The following is a 19,666-nucleotide window of genomic DNA, read 5'->3' as shown; positions in this document are numbered from 1 at the left end:
TAAAATTTAACTTATAAATATTAATGATTTAAAATTATAACAATATTATATTTTTTATTACAATATTATTATAAAATTACATTTTTTAAATCATATAATATAAAAAAAAGTAAATTTTTAAAATTATTTTTTATTTTAATTTTTAATTTTAAAAAGTAGATCAATAAACCAAGCCACCACATGCCTTATTTGATCCGTTATATTGACACATTAGACAAAAAAAATAATAAAAAAAAACACCTGAGTATCGATTTGATTGACACTTTTTCCCACCATTTAAGTCATTGAATGATAGGCTTTATGAGCCAACAACCACGGATGTCCTCCACAAAATTATGCATCTCCACGAGTACATTATTCTATACTTTTTAAGTGGCCGAGTGACCCGTGCATACGCACGCTTCTTTTCCTACTAAATTCTTTTTCTTACTAAATTACTAGCTATTTTGAAGAAAAGTTTGAATGATTGATGACTTGAACTATTATTATATTATTATTGGTACTCGTTTCCTTCGTGTTATATTGATCATGCCACACCAATAAAACCGAAAAGGATCCGTCTAACATTGCACTGTGGACACTTCAAATGTGAAAGAGCAGTTTTTAGCCACGAAGACAACATAAGTACTGTGCTCCTCCCACCTTCTCATAATGTCAACTAATTCAATGCCACGCATAACCTCCTTGCATGTATTTCCCAATAATTCATATATATCATTCATTCACACTTTTTTTTATTTAATTCAAAAATTTTATTATTCATTTTTGTTAAAAGATGTATGTTCAATAAAAAAAATATAAATATTATCCTGAGTATAGAAAAACATATCCCTTACAATTTTTATAAAGACAAAAATCTTTTTCTTGCTAACAATTTTTAAGCTTTATATATAAGTCTATAACCATTGTGTGGGTATCACAGAAAGTTGTCTGAAAGCAAAGAAATAAAACCTCATAGATGGCCAAAGCTATGGATACTAAACACCAACACCAATTGAATATCACTTTTCTTCCATATCCAACTCCTGGCCATATGAACCCCATGATCGACACAGCAAGGTTATTTGCGAGGCATGGTGTTAATGTCACCATTATATTAACCCCCGCAAATGCCTTAACTTTCCAAAATGCCATCGACAGTGACTTCAGCCATGGATACCATATCAGAATCCAACTGGTTCCCTTCCCTGCAGCTCAAGTAGGTCTTCCTGAAGGGGTTGAAAACATCAAAGATGGCACTTCCCTAGAACTACTGGGCCGAATCAGTCGTGGAATATCAATGCTCAAGGATCATATTCAGCTTCTGTTTCAAGATCTTCATCCAGATTGCATAGTGAGTGATATGTTTTATCCTTGGACTGTGGAATCCGCAGCAGAACTGGGTATTCCAAGAATCTTCTTTTGCAGCTCAAGCTACCTATCCGACTGTGCTACTCATTCGGTCATGCAGCACAGGCCTCAGGAGAGGTTAGTGTCAGATACCGACAAGTTTTCAATTCCTGGTTTTCCTCATAGAATAGAGATGACCCCTCTACAGCTTGCAAACTGGCTAAGGGTTCGTGAAGAAGTCTCATACTATTTTGAGGGAATGTATGCATCAGAGAGAAGAAGCTATGGAGCACTCTATAATAGTTTTCATGAACTTGAAAGCGAGTATGAGCAACTTCATAACAGTATAGTGGGGATCAAATCTTGGAGTATTGGACCAGTTTCAGCCTGGGTTAACAAGGATGATGGACAAAAGATCAATAGGGAACACAAGGAGGACCTTCCAGAAGAGCCAGAGTGGCTAACTTGGCTTAACAGTGAGCAGAATGACTCTGTGATTTATGTGAATTTTGGAAGCCTGACTAGGCTCCATCATGCTCAACTTGCAGAACTGGCTTACGGGCTTGAAAATTCTGGTCATAGTTTCATCTGGGTCGTGAGGAAAAAGGATGCAAATGAGAACGAATACAGTTTCCTGCAAGAGTTTGAGGATAAGATGAAAGAAAGCAAGAAGGGTTTTATCATATGGAACTGGGCACCACAGCTGCTGATATTGAATCATCCTGCCATAGGAGGCATTGTGTCTCACTGTGGTTGGAACTCTCTTCTTGAAAGCTTGAGTGCTGGATTGCCAGTCATCACATGGCCTATGTTTGCAGAACAATTTTACAATGAGAGGTTGATAGTTGATGTGTTGAAGGTTGGAGTTTCAGTGGGAGCTAAGGAAAACAAGTTTTGGGCATTAGGTGACAAGGATAATGTGGTGGAAGGAGAAGAGATTAAGAAAGCTATCTTACAGTTGATGGAGACAGAAGAGGGCAGAGAAATGAGAAAGAGAGCAATAAAATTGGGTGATGCTTCCAAGAAGACTATAGAGAAGGGTGGACACTCTTACAACAACTTGATTCAGTTGATAGATGAGCTTAAATCATTGAAGATATCTAAAGCACTTCCAGAAACAAGTTAGATAACTGAAATGGTGCAGCAATGAAATGGCTCTGCTGATTTTCTGAAGCCTTTTAACAAGATGAATAAACCGCTTACAACGGCTAGGTTTCATGTCGCTGTTTCGTTGTGCCGCGCTAATAATTTAAGTGTTGTTTTTTTTTTTCATTAATTGCCGTTTGCATATTTTAACTATTTTAGCTAAGGAAATTGTGACGAAGTGAGAGGGAAGAAAAAACAACATTATTATTGTTAAGTGATATCCCAAATGTCTTAGAATGAAAAAAAAAGAGTTATGTTTGCTTTTTCGATTGAGACTTTTCTAATTTACTTTGCAGAATAAATAAATTCAGTGCGGTGACATGTTTGTTTACTCTTGTCTACTACTAAATTTACTACCTAAAATTTGCAAAAGTAAAATTTGGATTGTTTTTAATATTTTCAACCTTAGTCCAAGTTTGTATATTTTAATTTAACTATTCAATATTTATTTTAACAAAAAAATGTTATTTGTATGGGTGCAAACTTATTTGTGGCGGGAGCAGATTGCAGACCATTCCTTTTAGTTTTGTTGGAAATTTGTGTTATTTCAAGGATGTTCTCAGAGTAACTGGAAAAGAAGAGGAGCTCTTTTATAATTTCTTAAACTTATAATCTAAACTATTAATTAATTAAATGATAATAATGGTAAAATAATATATTAAACTGTAAATAAAAATGGATTATAATAGGTATAAATAATTCCATTCTTGGATTTTAACATTGTCATAGGCCAAACAAGAAGAAAAGCTTAGAAAACTTTCTATTCCATGCAAAGTTTGAAATTTGAAACATGGTAAAGTGACATAAAAAACAAGCAAACAACTACCTGTATGTTTAGCTTCCTTGAGTTGTGAGCAGACATGAACCGAACCACAGTTAAAAATAACTGATCCCATCAGAGTATGTGTAACCTTTGTGCACTTGAATGAATTTGGGAAAGAGTGATTAAGTGGATTTGAGATGATTTGAATATAAATTTTTTGTTGTTTATTTGAGTGAATTTGGAGGTAAGTGAGAGTGGATTTAGAAGCAACATTTGTGAGAATTAGTGTATGATTTGATTGATGTGACAGATTAAAAAAATTTACTTACAAATCCACTCTCACCTACCCCCAAATCCACTTAAATAAATAACAATTTTTTTTTTCTTTCAAATCCATTCAATCACTCTTCCCCAAATCCATTCAAGTGAACAAAGTCTAAGTCAAAAACAAGGGAGAAAGAAAGAGCAGGCGAAATGATCAAACAAACAACGACAAGACAAACATAAAATGATACTTCTCCTTACTAATGATCACATAAAACGAACATCACTTACCACGTGAGAGATGTTTCAGAAAATTTGAAAGACTAGCGTTGGCTTTGTTTAAGCACCAGTGAAAAACGAGGATTCCAGAAAACCGAAGCATAAAAAAATGCGGTGGTATTTTTGTAATTTCAACGAACTTATAGGCTTCGGTTCAAGGGGAGCTGAGGCAGAAAAATGTCTATTACCTCAATTGCTTCAGAACCGAGGCATAAAGCCTGCACAATCCCACGTGTCCCCCTGCAGAATAGAGTCTGTTACGTTTTAATTCCTCCTATTGCTTCAGTTTTTTCAGAACCAAGTCTATAGACGTTTTTCGCACTAAATTTTTCATTTTGAAATTTTTTCGAACACTTTAGAAATCGGTTAAGAAGAGCTCATCTTTCCGTGTGCAAATAGAGTCCCATGCATTGTATTGAAACCTTGAGAGAAGGAAGAAGATGTCAGACGCGTTCTGCAGCAACTGCAAGAAGCAAACATAGGTTGTGTTCGACCACTCCACCAACGACATCGTCTGCTCCGAGTACGGCCTCGTCCTCGAGTCCTACTTCATCGACGAGACCTCCGAGGGGCGTACCTTCGCCAACGAGTCGAGCGACAACGACCCCAACCGTGTAAGCGGTCCCTTTAACCCTCTTCTCACGGATGGCTGCCTGTCTACTGTCATCGCTATGCCCAAAGGCTGTGGTGGCGAGTTCTTCGCCTCCTCCCTCGGTCGTTGGCAGAACCGCGATTCCAACCCCGACCGCGCCCTCATCCATGCTTTCAAGACCATCGCCACCATGTTTGACAGGTCATTTCCTAGGGTTCTAATCCAAATCCTCATCCCCAATTTTAATGTTGCTTGGTTACAACTCACTCTCACATTTCTCTTCAAAACGCTCACTTCAAATGTTATTAACACATCTGCTTTGTTTTGGCAGGAAAATTTGATTTGTGGATGATACCCCAATTATTTGCATATGCTATCAACTTTCCAATCCAAAAGTTTTTGCAAGCATAGGGTAAAGTGTTTGTCATATTATGGGTATCAGTGGGATTTTAGGTGTTGCACATAATTTTTTAGTTGGCTTCTTATGAAGCTGGGGTGGGGTTTGATTGGAGTAGCTATCACTCTTAACACATCATGGTGGTTGATTTTGTTGCACAATTTCTCTACATTGCTTCGGTTATTATGCTATGGTACTTTCACTAGCCTTCTTCCTTTTCTGCTTTGAACTTGATTATGTTTGGTGCTAAATTTGAATTCTAAAATGAATATTGTGGCAGCTTGGAGTTCTGGTATATGATGATACTAGTGGTGATAACAGGGCGTTTGAAAAATCCTCTAGTACTTGTTGATACCATATCTATCTGGTGAATAATTTTCTAACCCTCTAAAGTCTCTTTATGTTGCAGAAGTTGAAAATACAATTGGCTTTAAAATATTTTCAAATCCTTTGTTTCAACACAAAAAATGCTTTTAGTACTTTTAGAGAGATTAAAATTGAGTATTAATACTTGTTTTGATGTTTGCAGTATGAACATAAATGGTTGGGATTCCATGATTGCAATTCGGTTCAATGTTGCTATAAGGTGGTCTCTCTTACTGTTATGTTCTGATAACACTAATAAAGAAAAACTTTTTACTTTTGGTACTGGAGGAAAGGTTGATGGAAAAACAACAACCCCTCTAATGCAGAAAGGTTGACGAAAAAAAAACCTTCTACTACCTCAGTTCACTAGCAACCGAAGCCAAAAGTCTGTCAAAAAAAATAGTAAAAAAAGTAACACCCTCTACTGCCTCAGTTGCATTTGAACCGAGGCAAAAACATTCACCTCTTTGCCTCGATTCAGAACCAAGACAAAAACATACACCTTTTTGCCTCGGTTCAGAATTGAGACAAAGAGTGGTAGATTGTTTGCCTTGCCTGTATATACCTTGGTTGTGAAACCGCCGCGGATAAAAAAAAAAAACCGTTGTCGTTTCCCTTTACTGTACTAGTCAAGTCTTCACTGAGAGATAGGGAACAGACGTCAACCTCTTCCTTAAAAAAAAATAGACAATTTCCATAGAATTTTCTGGAAGAGGTATGCTTCTACTATCTTTCTCCTCTTGGGAATTTCTTTTATTTAATTAAGCCTATACAAAGGGTTCTTATTTATTTTTCAGATACAAGCTTGAAATTCTTTCTCTATATATCATAGAAACTTCTCTTCAAGCTTTATTTTTTCTGAAGCAGCATCTACCCCTAAGGAGTAGAACCTCGTACACTCCACAAGCAATGAGAGCTCAATGGCGCAACCAACTCAATGATCTTTTTCTTCCATATCCAACACTTGGCCATATGATTCCAATGGTAGACATTGCCAGACTATTTGCCAAGCATGGTGCTAGCGCTACCATTATCGCTGCCCAAGCCAATGCTTTAACATTCCAAAAGGCCATTGAAGATGACTTTAGTTGTGGATACGACATCATAACTTTAGTGATTCCATTCCCTGTGGACCATGTTGGTCTCCCTGATCGAGTTGAAAACATTAAAGATAACACTACCCTTGAAATGTTGGGTCAAATTAGTCATGGAATATCAATGCTTAAAGATCAAATTGAGCTTTTTGTTTCAAGATCTACAACCAGATTGTATAGTGATTAATTTTTGCTATCCTTGGACAGTGGAGTCTACTACAAAACTAGGCATTCCAAGGCTTTTCTTTTACAGCTCAACCTACTTCTCCAACTGTGTTAGTCATCCAATCAGGAAACATAAACCTCATGAAATTTAGTCTCTGATACCCACAGGTTTACCTTTAAGAATACAGATGACGCCACTGTAGGTAACGGAATGGGAAAGGACTAAGAACGAAACCACAAGCTACTTTGATGCAATGTTTGAATCGGAGACTAAAAGCTATGGACCATTGTATAATAGTTTTCATGAACATGAAAGCAATTATGAGCAACTTCATCAGAGTATATTGGGGATCAAATCTTGGACAATTGGACCAGTTTCTTCTTGGGTTAACAAAGATGATGGACAAAAGGCTAATAGAGGACACAAGGAAAACCTTGAAGAAGAGCCAGAGTGGCTAAATTGGCTTAACATACTTTATTTCCTATCTATTATTTTACGATATATAAATATAACAACTCTCATTTTTAAACGCTTTATACTCCAGCTGACTGATATTTTATTTTATATACTTATTTAAGTTTAATATTTCATTTTGTATACTTATTTAAGTTGAAGAAATTTGAGAAATAGTGTATGCACGTTAACCAAAATCTTTTATAACTTAAAATTCTTAGGTTATTCCTCTAATGTCACAGCTAAACAAAAATTTGATGATTAAAAGAAAATTGATCATTATTTTTAAGTAAGCAATAAAATAAAAAGTGAGTGAGGCATGCTGGTGAGTATACGAAACTTTTAAGAGATTTTACTTTTCTAATGACATGAGTAACAAAATTTATATATTAAATTAAATAAAAATATTTATATAAATATTTTTTAATTTTTAATTAATTAATATCTTTAGTTGGATGAATTAAAATAATTACTATAGTTATATATTAGATTAATTTATTATAAAAAATAATTAATAATTAAAATTTAATTTATAAATATTAATGATTTAAATTACAACAATATTATTATATTTTTATTACAATATTATTATATAATTAAATTTTTTAAATCATATAATATAAAAAAAAAGTAAATTTCTAAAATTATTTTTTATTTTAATTTTTAATTTTAAAAAATAGATCAATAAACCAACCCACCACATATACCTTCTTTGATCAGTTATATTGACACACAAGACTAAATAAATAAATAAATTTGATTGATCCACTTTTACCCGCTATGTAAGTCTTTATGAGCCAACAACCACGGATGTCCTTCACAAAATTATGCATCTCCACGAGTACATTATTTTATAGTTTTTAAGTGGCCGAGTGACCCGTGCATACGCACGCTTCTTTTCCTACTAAATTATTTTTCCTACAAAATTACTAGCTATTTTGAAGAAAAGTTTGAATGGTTGATGACTTGAACTATTATTATATTATTATTGCTACTCGTTTCCCTCGTTATATTTATCAAGAAAAATGATTCTTTGACACGGTTAAACCAAATAACATTCATTTGACACGCGGTGGGCCCCGGAAACTGTCAACATCATGAAGGATAGCTTGGTCATTTGCTGGTGCTGAGTTGGCAGGTAAAAAAGTTAAATGAAACGTTGCGTTTCACTGTGTGGCTTAGGATCTGTGTGGGATTTCAAATTTCGAAACGCTCGAGTTAACTTGCTGGCTTAGGATCGTGTGTGAGATTTCAAATTTCGAAATTTCGAGCTAGGGTTAGGATTGAGAGAGAACGAGAGATAACGAGAGAACCAGAGAGATCGAGGGAGAAAACACAAACCCTACTCCATTGCTGCCACCGGAGGCTGTACGTGATAGGAAAAGATTGTACCAGCGAAGGTGTAGCCGAAGGCAAAGTTCGTACCGGACGTCATCGATGTGGAGCGCGGAAGGTTTGTCCCCTTTCTTATTTCTCCCCTTTGTACCGTTTGAATAATATAAAGTATGATACTGTTGTTCCTTTGTTCTTTTCTCAGAATTTGTCTATCTTTGTTTTTATTTTTGGTATTTTATCGGAAACCCTAGACTAAAGGGGGAAATGTCGTGAGAGATAAAATTCTGGATTGGGCAAACCTGTAGGATTATTTACTGTCCTTAGTGTTTTTGGGCTTGGTTTGCTTATTTGCAAAAGGGAATATTGCAATAAATGGATAAAGTGTGAGATGATTACAAGAAATGGCAACTACCCAGCACGGTTATTATGCTCAGCAGCAGCACGAAATGCAACGCAAACGTTTCTAACTGTCTTCGCGCCAATGCTGGAGCTACTTCCCATGAACTGATTGAAATGATTCCCGTTTTTGTTATAGTCCGAAAACTCCCTGTCCATGCTGCATTGGCTCCCTCTGTGTTCCTTCATTATCTGTTTGATGAAATTTTTTTTGAGTTAGAAAAAGGGAAATATTGTCATGAGAGTTGAACATCAGTTTAAGGTGTCCTGAATTTTTCATACATTTGCTTCTGGCACCATTTTATTTTTAATTGATGTATTGTATATGTTATTTACCTGAATCCACTGTTTTTTACTCAGTGATAAATTTGGTTTGGAATCCATCACATATATTTTATTTCTATCACTACTAGGTTGCCCTTTCTTGGTCAGTTGTATTAGCATTTTGCATTGTGCCCTGTTTGCCCCTAGATATATTGCGTGATTATGTTGTTTGTGGTTTGTATATGGTGTTTGGCCACTGTTATTTATAACTCCTTGGATTTTATGTAGAGAATAGTTTCATCTAATTTATGAATTTAAATATAGGTTATTCTTTCATAGAGCTAAGTGCTTGATTAACACCAAAAGTTTGTTTCTCCATTTTTTCTGTTTGTAGTGTCCTTGTGGAATCAGCTCTTACGAAATTAATTGTTTTGCATGTATTACCCTATGACAATTGATGCAGGAGGTAGATTTAACAAATGTTCGTGAACTTGAAGATTGCATGATTACCGTATGACAAATGTATGTATTCCCTTCCACAGAGTATTTAATGCTTTCCTACTATCCACACAATCATTATTTTTTATCTTGTCTTTTTGTAGAATGTTTGATATAATTAGGTTAATAAATTGGTAGGTTGAAACGATATTTGATGAATGACAGACATGATTTTTAATTTTCTATGTTTTATGGCTTAAAGTCTAACTTGTTTATTTTATGGACATTCAGTACAAACCATAGAGATAGTTGGAAGAGTCATTATGGAGAAACAGGTTTGAATAGACATGATGATTTATTATGTTTTTAAATTTAATTTGGTGAAATGCTTTGTCTGACTTATTCAATTGTATACTTTGATGTATAGGTTTATGTACGGCATTCATGCAGGACAAAATACTTGGCACATGTGAACACATTATTAACAGATGTGCAAAAGACATTGATACAAACAACTCCTTTTGCATGGCTATTGTCCATTGATGTGGATGCCAAAATGAGTAGGACACTACTTTTAGAATTGTGTAGTAGATGGTCAGAGAGGAGGGGCGGTTTTGAAGTTAGGTCTGTCTTTATTCCATTCACCAAGTTCGACCTTTGTTTAGGTTTAGGGGTTAGGGTTAATGGAGAGATGTTTAAGTTGTTTAAAGACAAAGTTGATTGTCATACTAGGAGATTGTTTGACACAATTGATGTAAGTGTTCATAATGTTTATGAAGAAATTCAAAAGCATATAAAAGGGGATGAAGTAAGTGATGTTTGTAGATTATATTTATTGTTAGGGTTGAGTGAGTTTTTCTTCCCAAATAGAGGTGGAAAAGTTCCCTTAGGTTTATTTGAATTATTAGATGATTTATCCTGTATTGGAAAATATAATTGGGGGCGTGTTATTTATGAGTATTTGGTTTCTAGTTTGTGTGATGTTGCACTGTGTGTAGGAAAGAGACAAAACAGATCACACTGTCATGTGGTTGGTTGTGTATTTGCATTACAGGTATATTTTGATGTTAGTTACAGAAGTTATTGTGTTATAACTTACAATTGTTACTTTTCTGAAATTGAAGTTTGTATGTAACAGATCTGGACAATGGAACATGTTTTGTACGGTCAGAAGAAGTTGGCTAAAACAAATACTTGTTTACCTAGAATCCTTCATTGGATACATGTTAAAGTTGGTGAAGCAGAACTTGAGAAAGCCTTTCTGTGTAATGAAGTGAGATTAAATTAATATGTGTTATACCAATTGGATATTTTTTAATTTGTATTGATTTTAATATCTTTATTGTGGTTATTTTGTTTTGTATAGGTGATTACCGAGATATATGTAAGCAATGAAGAGATGTGTACTGAAATAGTCAAAGAAGGCTTAGATGGTCATCACAATGCTGGATTGAAGGAGAACTTCCAAAGGCGATCTATGGCTGATATTGTGGCAGAAAATGAAGCTTTGGTTGCTATCATTGTTGACCAAGAGGCATCCATTGGCAAGCTGGAGAAAATGGTTGACAACCTGGCAATGGTTGTTGCACAAAAGCGGCAACAGTTTGATGATGTTACGAATTCAAATTCGAATAAAAAGTGTGACATGTTAGTTCATGAATTTGGGACAAGTAGTTCACAGGAACATTATGAGGTACAAGTATCATCTATTGGGAAGTCAAATTCAAAGAAAGAGTCAGAGATTGAAGGTGATCATGTGGATAAGTCCAATTCTGAGAATGTTTTTGATGTTACACCTGCTGTTGGAAAAGGTTTCATTGAAAATGATGGTGATGTTTTAGGTCATGCAGAGATGGATACTGAAAAATCTGACATGTACACGCGTTTAAAAGCTCAACCTAGGAAGCGTGTTAGAAGTGTTCTTCTGAAAACCCCTTGGACAAGATTAGATAGGAAAAATCATAGGCGCATTGTATAGTTTATGAAGTTGTTTATTTTACAATATTAGGTTGGAATGATAAATATTGTTACCAAACTGAAATGTCATTTTGAATTATGTTAACTTTGTATTTTTTGATGAATAGAGGTTGAATATATGAAGCATTTGTAATTGTTATTGAGATGTTATTTTTCCTGGTTGATTGAATTTGATTTGGGAATACGTAACTTTTTCTGTTATTTTTGTTGATAAGGGCAATTGAATTAACCATGTGCTTCATTAGAGATAAGCAATAACTCAAACAGTTTTGTAGTCAATATTGTAGATTTTTTGCTGCAGTAAGTGGTTATTTGTTTGAAAATTTGTGGTTGGTTGTAACAGATATTGCGTACAAGAATAAAATGATATCACTGATTTCAACTGATTTGATAGCAACAGTTGAGTAAGAAGTTAATGTGGTTCCCAATATTTTGGTACCAGGAATGGTATTATGCAGAATAATAATTTGGTCATTTGAAATGGTCAGCCTTTTTGCAGCAGTTAGTGGTTATTTGATTGAAAACTTGTGGTTGGTCCTCACACATATTTGGTTCAACAATAAATTGATCAACCTCATTTCAGTGCGTTTGATATTAAGGTTTGATTAAGTAGTTATTGTGCATCGCGTGATATGGTCAAATGGAGTGGTATTTGGCAGAATAGTTATTTGATCATTTTAACTGGTTTGATTATTTGGTTCAGTAAGTGGTTATTGACATACAATTTTATGGTTATTTGTGTCAGACATTTTGTACAAGAGCAGAATACTGCAAATCGATATCACTAGAAAAGTATAAATAGAACATTTGTGTCCAATGATTGTAAATATGTTGTTCACCACATATTTCAGATGACATAACCAAAAAAATGTAACAACATACATGTCAGGAATTGAATCCTAAATGTGAATATTGTATTTCAAAATACATTGTCAATATTAGTTGTGGACGACTGTGTGTTTTGCATGTCATTGTGTAATGATGTCAGCAGTGACATGAACCCAGTGGATTGCACACCTGATACCTGCATGACAGAACAAGAGTATAAAATGCCATCTAAATATATGCAGGACTTACTAAATGTGAAATCAATAAATTATAAAATCAGAATTGAATCTTACCGGTCCAATTGAGTTGGATGTTGTGTAATGTGTGTTGACTGTGACATCACTGTTGTTTCTCAATGTTGTATATGGTACGTCCGTAATTGTTTCCTTTATGAGTAGTCGATATGAAGTTAGTTTAACTTGCATTAGTTTGGAAATTTTTACATAACGAAATGATTATTGCAACTAAACACAGTAAAAATTAATAACATTATTACTTACACCAATAGCATTGGATGTAAGTAAAGTGCCTTTTGTTGATGGTTTCTTTCTTTTGATTGTCTCAGTTGTTGACTTCAACCTTCTTGTCTTAGGTCGACCCTTTCGCTTCACACTTTTGGGGCTTTGGATTTGAGCAGTGTTTGTAGTGGTGTCTACATCATGGCCTATGTTACTATCACACAGGTGTTCTTCTTGTATGTGGCTATTGTTGTCGACGTATGGTGAAGATGAAATTTGTAGGTCATGCTTCTTTACAAATGAACTAAGGTTGTCAACCAATAATTGTGTCATGTGTACTGAGTCACAAGCAATCTCAGCAATATTTCCAAAAGTCTTCATTAAGTTATCATACCGTTCAATATGTGGGTCCTTTTCGTTGTTGTTGTATGTTGCTCTAATATATGTGTGCTTTCTGCGGACACTTTTACACCATCTTCTGAGTATGTACTTAGCAGGAACCTGTATCACTCGCTCTTGGGCCAAAACACAAACACAATGTCTACATATAATGCCCCTGAACTCAAAAAGCAAACAACTGCAATTAACATCCATTGTGTCTCGGTGAAATGTAACCATGAATGCCCTCTCTTCCCTTATTTCATTATGAATGAAGTCCTCCATCACCTTGTACAGTGACGAATTATCTTGTACCACAACGCCATCAACGAAACAATTAATTTTACCTCTAAATTCTAACTGTATTTCTGCAAACTTAGCATGTGTGTAATGCTTTTGGAATTGGCGCTCTATGAGTGATTGTGAACCGCATGGAAGAGTTGTGTTTAATGATGTGAAGTCAGCTTGGGTCTCTTTTTCTGTCTTGTGTTGTAGTGCATTGTCATATTGTTTAACAAATTCTTGAAGAGTAGTGCGTGAGTTAATATATCCATCAAAGAATGCATTCATGCTCTCGCTTCTTTGAGTTGTTGACATGCCAGCCCAAAAACTGTTTCTCAAGTAACAAGGAACCCACATGTGACGTTCTTCGTAAAGTGAAGAAAGCCATTCATTCTTGTGAAGTGAAAAGGTTGTTACCATCCTCTCCCATCCATAAACAAAATTTTCAACTGAATCAGAATTGTACACAACTTCCTTAAGTTGGCGCTTGATATCTTTGTAAGCTGCATAACTCTGTAACTTGTCAGGTATTTTTTTCATTATATGCCATAAGCACCACCTATGACGAGTGTTAGGAAACACTAAAGAAATGGCTTTCTTCATTGCTTTGCACTGATCCGTAACAATTCCTTCAGGTGGTCTATTGGACATGCATCGAAGCCATGAATTAAATAGCCAAACAAATGAATTTGTGTCCTCTGAACATAACAAACCACAACCTAACAATATAGATTGGCCATGATGGTTAACACCAACGAAAGGAGCAAATGGCATGTCGTACTTATTCGTTAAGTATGTTGTGTCAAAAGAAATGACATCACCAAAATACTCACAAGCTGCCCTACTTCGTGCATCAGCCCAAAACACATTAAGTATGCGGTTGTCGTCATCCACATCAATCTCGTAAAAAAAATCCTTATTCAATTCTCTCATGGAAGAGAAATGATTTAAGAGTGTCTTAGCATCACCATCTTTTGATAAGGCTCTTCTTTGTTTGGCCACATAATTTCTAACATCGTGTTCGACAAACTCCATGTTCTCATAACCTCCACTTCCACAAACCAAGGACCGAAAACTCTTGTTAATCCTAACTCCTGCTTGGGCATTCAAGTCCAGAGTTCTTTTGACGTTGAGATTCATTCTTTTATTGCCTCGGAACAATCTGGACTTTGTTGGACTAAGATCATGACTATGCACATCATGAAATCCTGAAATGTACCATTTATCATCTCTTTTTGATACAATCATTCGAGCTGAACAGTCATTAGCACATGTTGGACGTCCAATCATTTGATTTTGAATGGCAGACACATATTTTCCAGCCGTAGAACACACCATCATGAAGTAACATAATTCGTTCTTGTTGTTCTTCCTTGAACTCCTTGTACGAATTCCAAAACCCTTTGATATTGCATATTGTCTATAAAATAACTTGACTTCATTAACAGTTTCAAAAACCATTCCAATTGTTGGAGCGATTGAGAGAGGTTGAACATTGTCTTCATTTAATTCTTCTTGTTGTTTTTCTTGTTGGTCATCATTTTCAATATCATCCAAACATGTATTTGTATGATCCATGTACCTGATTTTCCTACATTTATGTAATAAAAAAATGAGTAGTACTCACTACACTAATTAGTATGGTTCTTCATATTGAAGAAAATGAATTTTTTATATGTCCATAACCATTTAAATAAATATTCACATATCAATGAACAAATAACCACTTACTGCAGCAATAAATGTTGGTCATCAATGTCAACTTCATCGAAAAATGTATTTAAATGTTGATCACCAATGTCATTATCATCCAAATATGCATGTATAATGTCCATGGACTTTGTTTAAGCACATTCATTCAGTTAACCTTTTACTGTTCATTATTGGACTAATTAATATCGTCCTTCATTAATGGTAGTTAGTACTTTTCTATATGTCCATAACCAGTTTAACAAATAACCACGTAACAATGAGGATACAACCATTTACTGTAACGTTAAATCTTTTCAAACGTCCCCTATGCAATGCTTTCTGTCACACCGAACATTACACACCATTGTACCACGTGTATGCATTCAAAGGGGGTATAAATTCAAAGATGACACTAAGAACAATATGACAAACACAAAGAAGATGACAAAGATCATTTCCCAACAATAAAGGCAGTGAACAACCTTCTGGCCAGCTGTAAATGTTTCTTACTTTGAATGGAAAGTTGTAATAACTTACCTATTCAATAAAACTGCAATGGTTGTTGAGATTAATGCACTTCAATAAATGAGTCTCAGCTCTCCCCATTCGGTCATCTCGTCTGCTACCAATATTAGGGTTTATGGTTGGGTTTCAACTTCATTTTGTTGGGAACAACATTATCTCTACCTTTTATTTCAATCATAAAACCAGAAAAGTGTTTGGGTCATTAAGTTTTGGCAGAGACATTAAATAGACAGTGATTGCATGACTTCTATCACAAGCAATCACATTTAATGTTTCTTAAGGGCATTTATGTAATTGCAGAATTGTCTTATTAAAACCTCTGGTTGGATAGGAATACGAAACATTTCACTGCAACGGCACAATATCTGCGCTTCCTTGCTGGTATGCCCAATTTTAATGGTTCATTTTCGTCACCCCCAATTAATTGTTTGGTTCTGGATTATATTTGCTTATTGCCACATCCTCTTCATTTTTTTAATTTTGAGAAGAACAACACCGACCTTCGTTATTGTCTCCCCGATTTTGAAATTTCCCCCATTGTTTGGGTTACTTTTACTGCATACATCCTCTGAAATTTTGTGTTTTTCTCATGCACACTTCATACGATTTAGGGAATACATCGTTCTACTTATGTGAACTTCATATTTTTTGTACATTTTTTTTTGTGTGAACAGCAACCGAGAGCAATGGAGCCATGGGAAGAACTTGATATTGATGAAAGTGATCTTGATAGTTTTATTCGCCGTTGCAATTCTAATGACACTGTCATCCCGGGCCCTGCTGGTGTCATTGAGGCAGCTATGCTTAACCGACAAGTGAATGAAAACATTCCAACACAAGAATTTTTGAGTGACATAGCTAAAGCTAGTTTTGATCGTGACTTCACTTGCAATGCATGGTTATGGGCTGAAAAATTCATTGACATCCACGGTAAAAACCTAATTGGGAGTTGATGTTCATAGATTTTTTGTAATTTTCTATTTTAGGAAGATTATCGAAATAGTTATTTCATGTGCAGGATTGTTGATTAAACATGAGGTTGAGCATATCTCAACCCTTGATTCATTGAGAGGAACTTGTAAGTTATCGTTGTTGCGATGTATTGTTAAAGCTTGTGAACATAACGGATTGGGTGACATGAAAATAACAATTCGGGTAGGTTGATGTATATTTACTTTGACGACCACCTTCAAATATAATTCTGATAAATGAACCTCTTTCTTAACAGGATCCAAAAGGGACTGTAAAAGCAAGTGTTCACCACAAGGCCATTGATCATCCTGAAATAGGCATACACTTAAAAGTTGGAAGTGTGATAATCCTACAAGATGTAAGTATATTTCATTTTCATAAACACTTAGCTATTGACCTTATATTCCCACATAAAAATATGGATTCCACCAATAATATTTCTACAGGTTTCAATTTTTTCACCAATACGTGAAACATACTATCTTAACATAACTCTGAGGAATATTGTCAAGGTAAAGATTTTGGTGAACAATTTTCTATTGTACTATTACATATGTTGTAAACTTTTCTATGACTTTAAATGATACTCTCGGATTGTGCAGGTTTTTGGAAGTGATATTGGGGGCCCAACTGATGACCTAGTACGTCTATCAATACCAATTGATACCAACAAGCCTCCAACACGCTCCGTTGATGACATTCTATCGAAATTGATTCCACCTCTTCACAAACCTCAAGGCACTGGATGAAAGAAGAACAATATAAATGGCCTATGTTAAAACTTTCATAATTTCGTTGACTGTATTTAAGATTTATCGTTGTTGTTTGTTGTCGAATATTGTGCGTGGTCACATGGATGTGTTATTTAGAAAAATTTGTGAACTACTTAACTTATGTTCATCAATTTGTTGTTGCATTAAGTGCTTATGTAATGTTCGTTAAGTTATAAGTTTTATATGAAGTTCATTTCGTGAAAATTAAAAGTGTTTAACTTTATGGACAACTTTATTCGGTTATTTATTGAATTGGTTTTCTACAACAATACAAGTGGTTATTTATGCAATTTGGTTTTGTACAAATTTTATGGAGGAGCGTCCAATTTTATGGACGAGCCTCCACTTCTCTACGATCTTCTGGACGAGCGTCCTTCTGGATGAGCGTCTCGACGACCGTCCACATGTGGACGACCGTCCTTCTGGATGAGCGTCTGGACAAGCGTCCATCCGGTCCAGCGTCTGCACGACCTTTAAACGACCGTCCATGTGCCAGCGACTCACGTATGGACGAGCGTCCACTAACAGATCGAGCGTGGACTTGATCTTCTGTGGACGACCGTCCTCTTGTGCGTGCAGGGGGCGACGACCGTCAGCTTGCTATGAAATGTTCGTGCGGTCGCTATGTGACGACCGTCGTGGGCGACAGGGTGATGTGCGAAAACGCTGGACGCTCGGTCAGCTGTACACAACGAACGCTCGGTCACGTGTAGAGAGCGGTCGTTCACTAAATGCATAGGCGCTGATTTGGTTACAATAAATGGGCGACAACGCTAGACGCTCGGTCAGCTGTACAGAACGAACGCTCGCTCACGTGTACAGAGAGCTCGTTCACTACATGCATAGGCGCTGATTTGGTTACAATAAATGGTTATGTTGTTAGACCTTTGTGGTTATTTCTTAATTTTATTTTGTACAACAATATTACTGGTTAACTGGATATATGGACATCTTTGATGCAGTAACTGGATATATGGACAACTTTATTCGGTTATTTACTGAAGGACCGCGATATTCCAACAACACATTTTTAACACTCTTTTAACACTATTTCATGGATAACTGTAATATTTGAAACGTACAATGTATCTTTTTGTTGTGTATGTTGTGTAACTGAATCTCTATTAATGGTGTGTTATAATGAATTTAATTATGTCATACAAAATGGTGCCTAAAAGTCAGTTTTTTTGTCCAATGGTCTCACATCACCATCCACCATCTCGAACCACTGGAACACCTGCACAAGCCTCAGACAGGTGCAGATTAGCATAAAAGTCAGATTTTAGTCCAATGGTGACCTGTGTTCATATGACTGAGTACCTGTGTTGGACTTTCTGTACAAATTTGCAATTTCTCTCGGGTAATCGTTTACAGGGGTCCTGTAAACGATTACCAGCCCCATTTTTCAGAAGTCTCACTGATTCCTTCCACACCTTGCTCCTCCAACTCATGAGGGGTCTCCCCACCCTCCTTGGCCTCACATCACATCACCATCCACCCTCTCCCACCTCTGGAACACCTGCACAAGCCTCAGACAGGTGCAGATTAGCCTAAAAGTCAGTTTTTTTCCCAATGGTGACCTGTGTTCATATGACTGAGTACCTGTGTTGGACTTTCTGTACAAATTTGCAATTTCTCTCGGGTAATCGTTTACAGGGGTCCTGTAAACGATTACCAGCCCCATTTTTCAGAAGTCTCACTGATTCCTTCCACACCTTGCTCCTCCAACTCATGAGGGGTCTCCCCACCCTCCTTGGCCTCACATCACATCACCATCCACCCTCTCCCACCTCTGGAACACCTGCACAAGCCTCAGACAGGTGCAGATTAGCCTAAAAGTCAGTTTTTTTCCCAATGGTGACCTGTATTCATCTGACTGAGTACCTGTGTTGGACTTTCTGTACAAATTCGCAATTTCTCTCGGGTAATCGTTTACAGGGGTCCTGTAAACGATTACCAGCCCCATTTTTCAGAAGTCTTACTGATTCCTTGCACACCTTGCTCCTCCAACTCATGAGGGGTCTCCCCACCCTCCTTGGCCTCACATCACATCACCATCCACCCTCTCCCACCTCTGGAACACCTGCACAAGCCTCAGACAGGTGCAGATTAGCCTAAAAGTCAGTAATTTTCCAATGGTGACCTGTGTTCATCTGACTGAGTACCTGTGTTGGACTTTCTGTACAAATTTGCAATTTCTCCCGGGTAATCGTTTACAGCGGTCCTGTAAACGATTACCAGCCCCATTTTTCAGAAGTCTCACTGATTCCTTGCACACCTTGCTCCTCCAACTCATCAGGGGTCTCCCCACCCTCCTTGGCCTCACATCACATCACCATCCACCCTCTCCCACCTCTGGAACACCTGCACAAGCCTCAGACAGGTGCAGATTAGCCTAAAAGTCAGTTTTTTTTCCAATGGTGACCTGTGTTCATCTGACTGAGTACCTGTGTTGGACTTTCTGTACAAATTCGCAATTTCTCCCGGGTAATCGTTTAC

General features: G+C 36.3%; 3 protein-coding genes across 3 annotated transcripts in view; 2 read left to right on the top strand and 1 right to left on the bottom strand.

Annotated features, from left to right (window-relative positions):
* Window positions 1-791: 791 nt before the first annotated feature.
* LOC108346958 (soyasapogenol B glucuronide galactosyltransferase) overlaps window positions 792-19,666 on the top strand; it is a 30,046-nt gene continuing 11,171 nt past the window's right edge. The window contains exon 1 of the mRNA XM_017586033.2: window positions 792-2,504. Coding sequence (XP_017441522.1) covers window positions 959-2,455 — 1,497 coding nt within the window. The 5' untranslated portion in view covers window positions 792-958 and the 3' untranslated portion in view covers window positions 2,456-2,504. The remainder of the gene's footprint in view (window positions 2,505-19,666) is intronic.
* Window positions 12,552-14,783, bottom strand: LOC128195283 (protein FAR1-RELATED SEQUENCE 5-like). Its single transcript, XM_052872523.1, has one exon. It carries the CDS (start codon window positions 14,781-14,783, stop codon window positions 12,552-12,554), a length of 2,232 nt encoding a protein of 743 aa, XP_052728483.1.
* On the top strand, window positions 16,109-17,143 carry LOC128195282 (uncharacterized). The gene is made up of 5 exons (XM_052872522.1): window positions 16,109-16,352; window positions 16,441-16,577; window positions 16,651-16,752; window positions 16,841-16,906; window positions 16,997-17,143. Exons 1-5 carry the CDS (start codon window positions 16,109-16,111, stop codon window positions 17,141-17,143), a joined length of 696 nt encoding a protein of 231 aa, XP_052728482.1.

This window comes from Vigna angularis, chromosome 2, assembly GCF_016808095.1.
Source record: "Vigna angularis cultivar LongXiaoDou No.4 chromosome 2, ASM1680809v1, whole genome shotgun sequence".
NCBI classification, from domain to species: Eukaryota; Viridiplantae; Streptophyta; class Magnoliopsida; order Fabales; family Fabaceae; genus Vigna; species Vigna angularis.
This window is presented reverse-complemented; position numbering and strand designations above follow the sequence as displayed.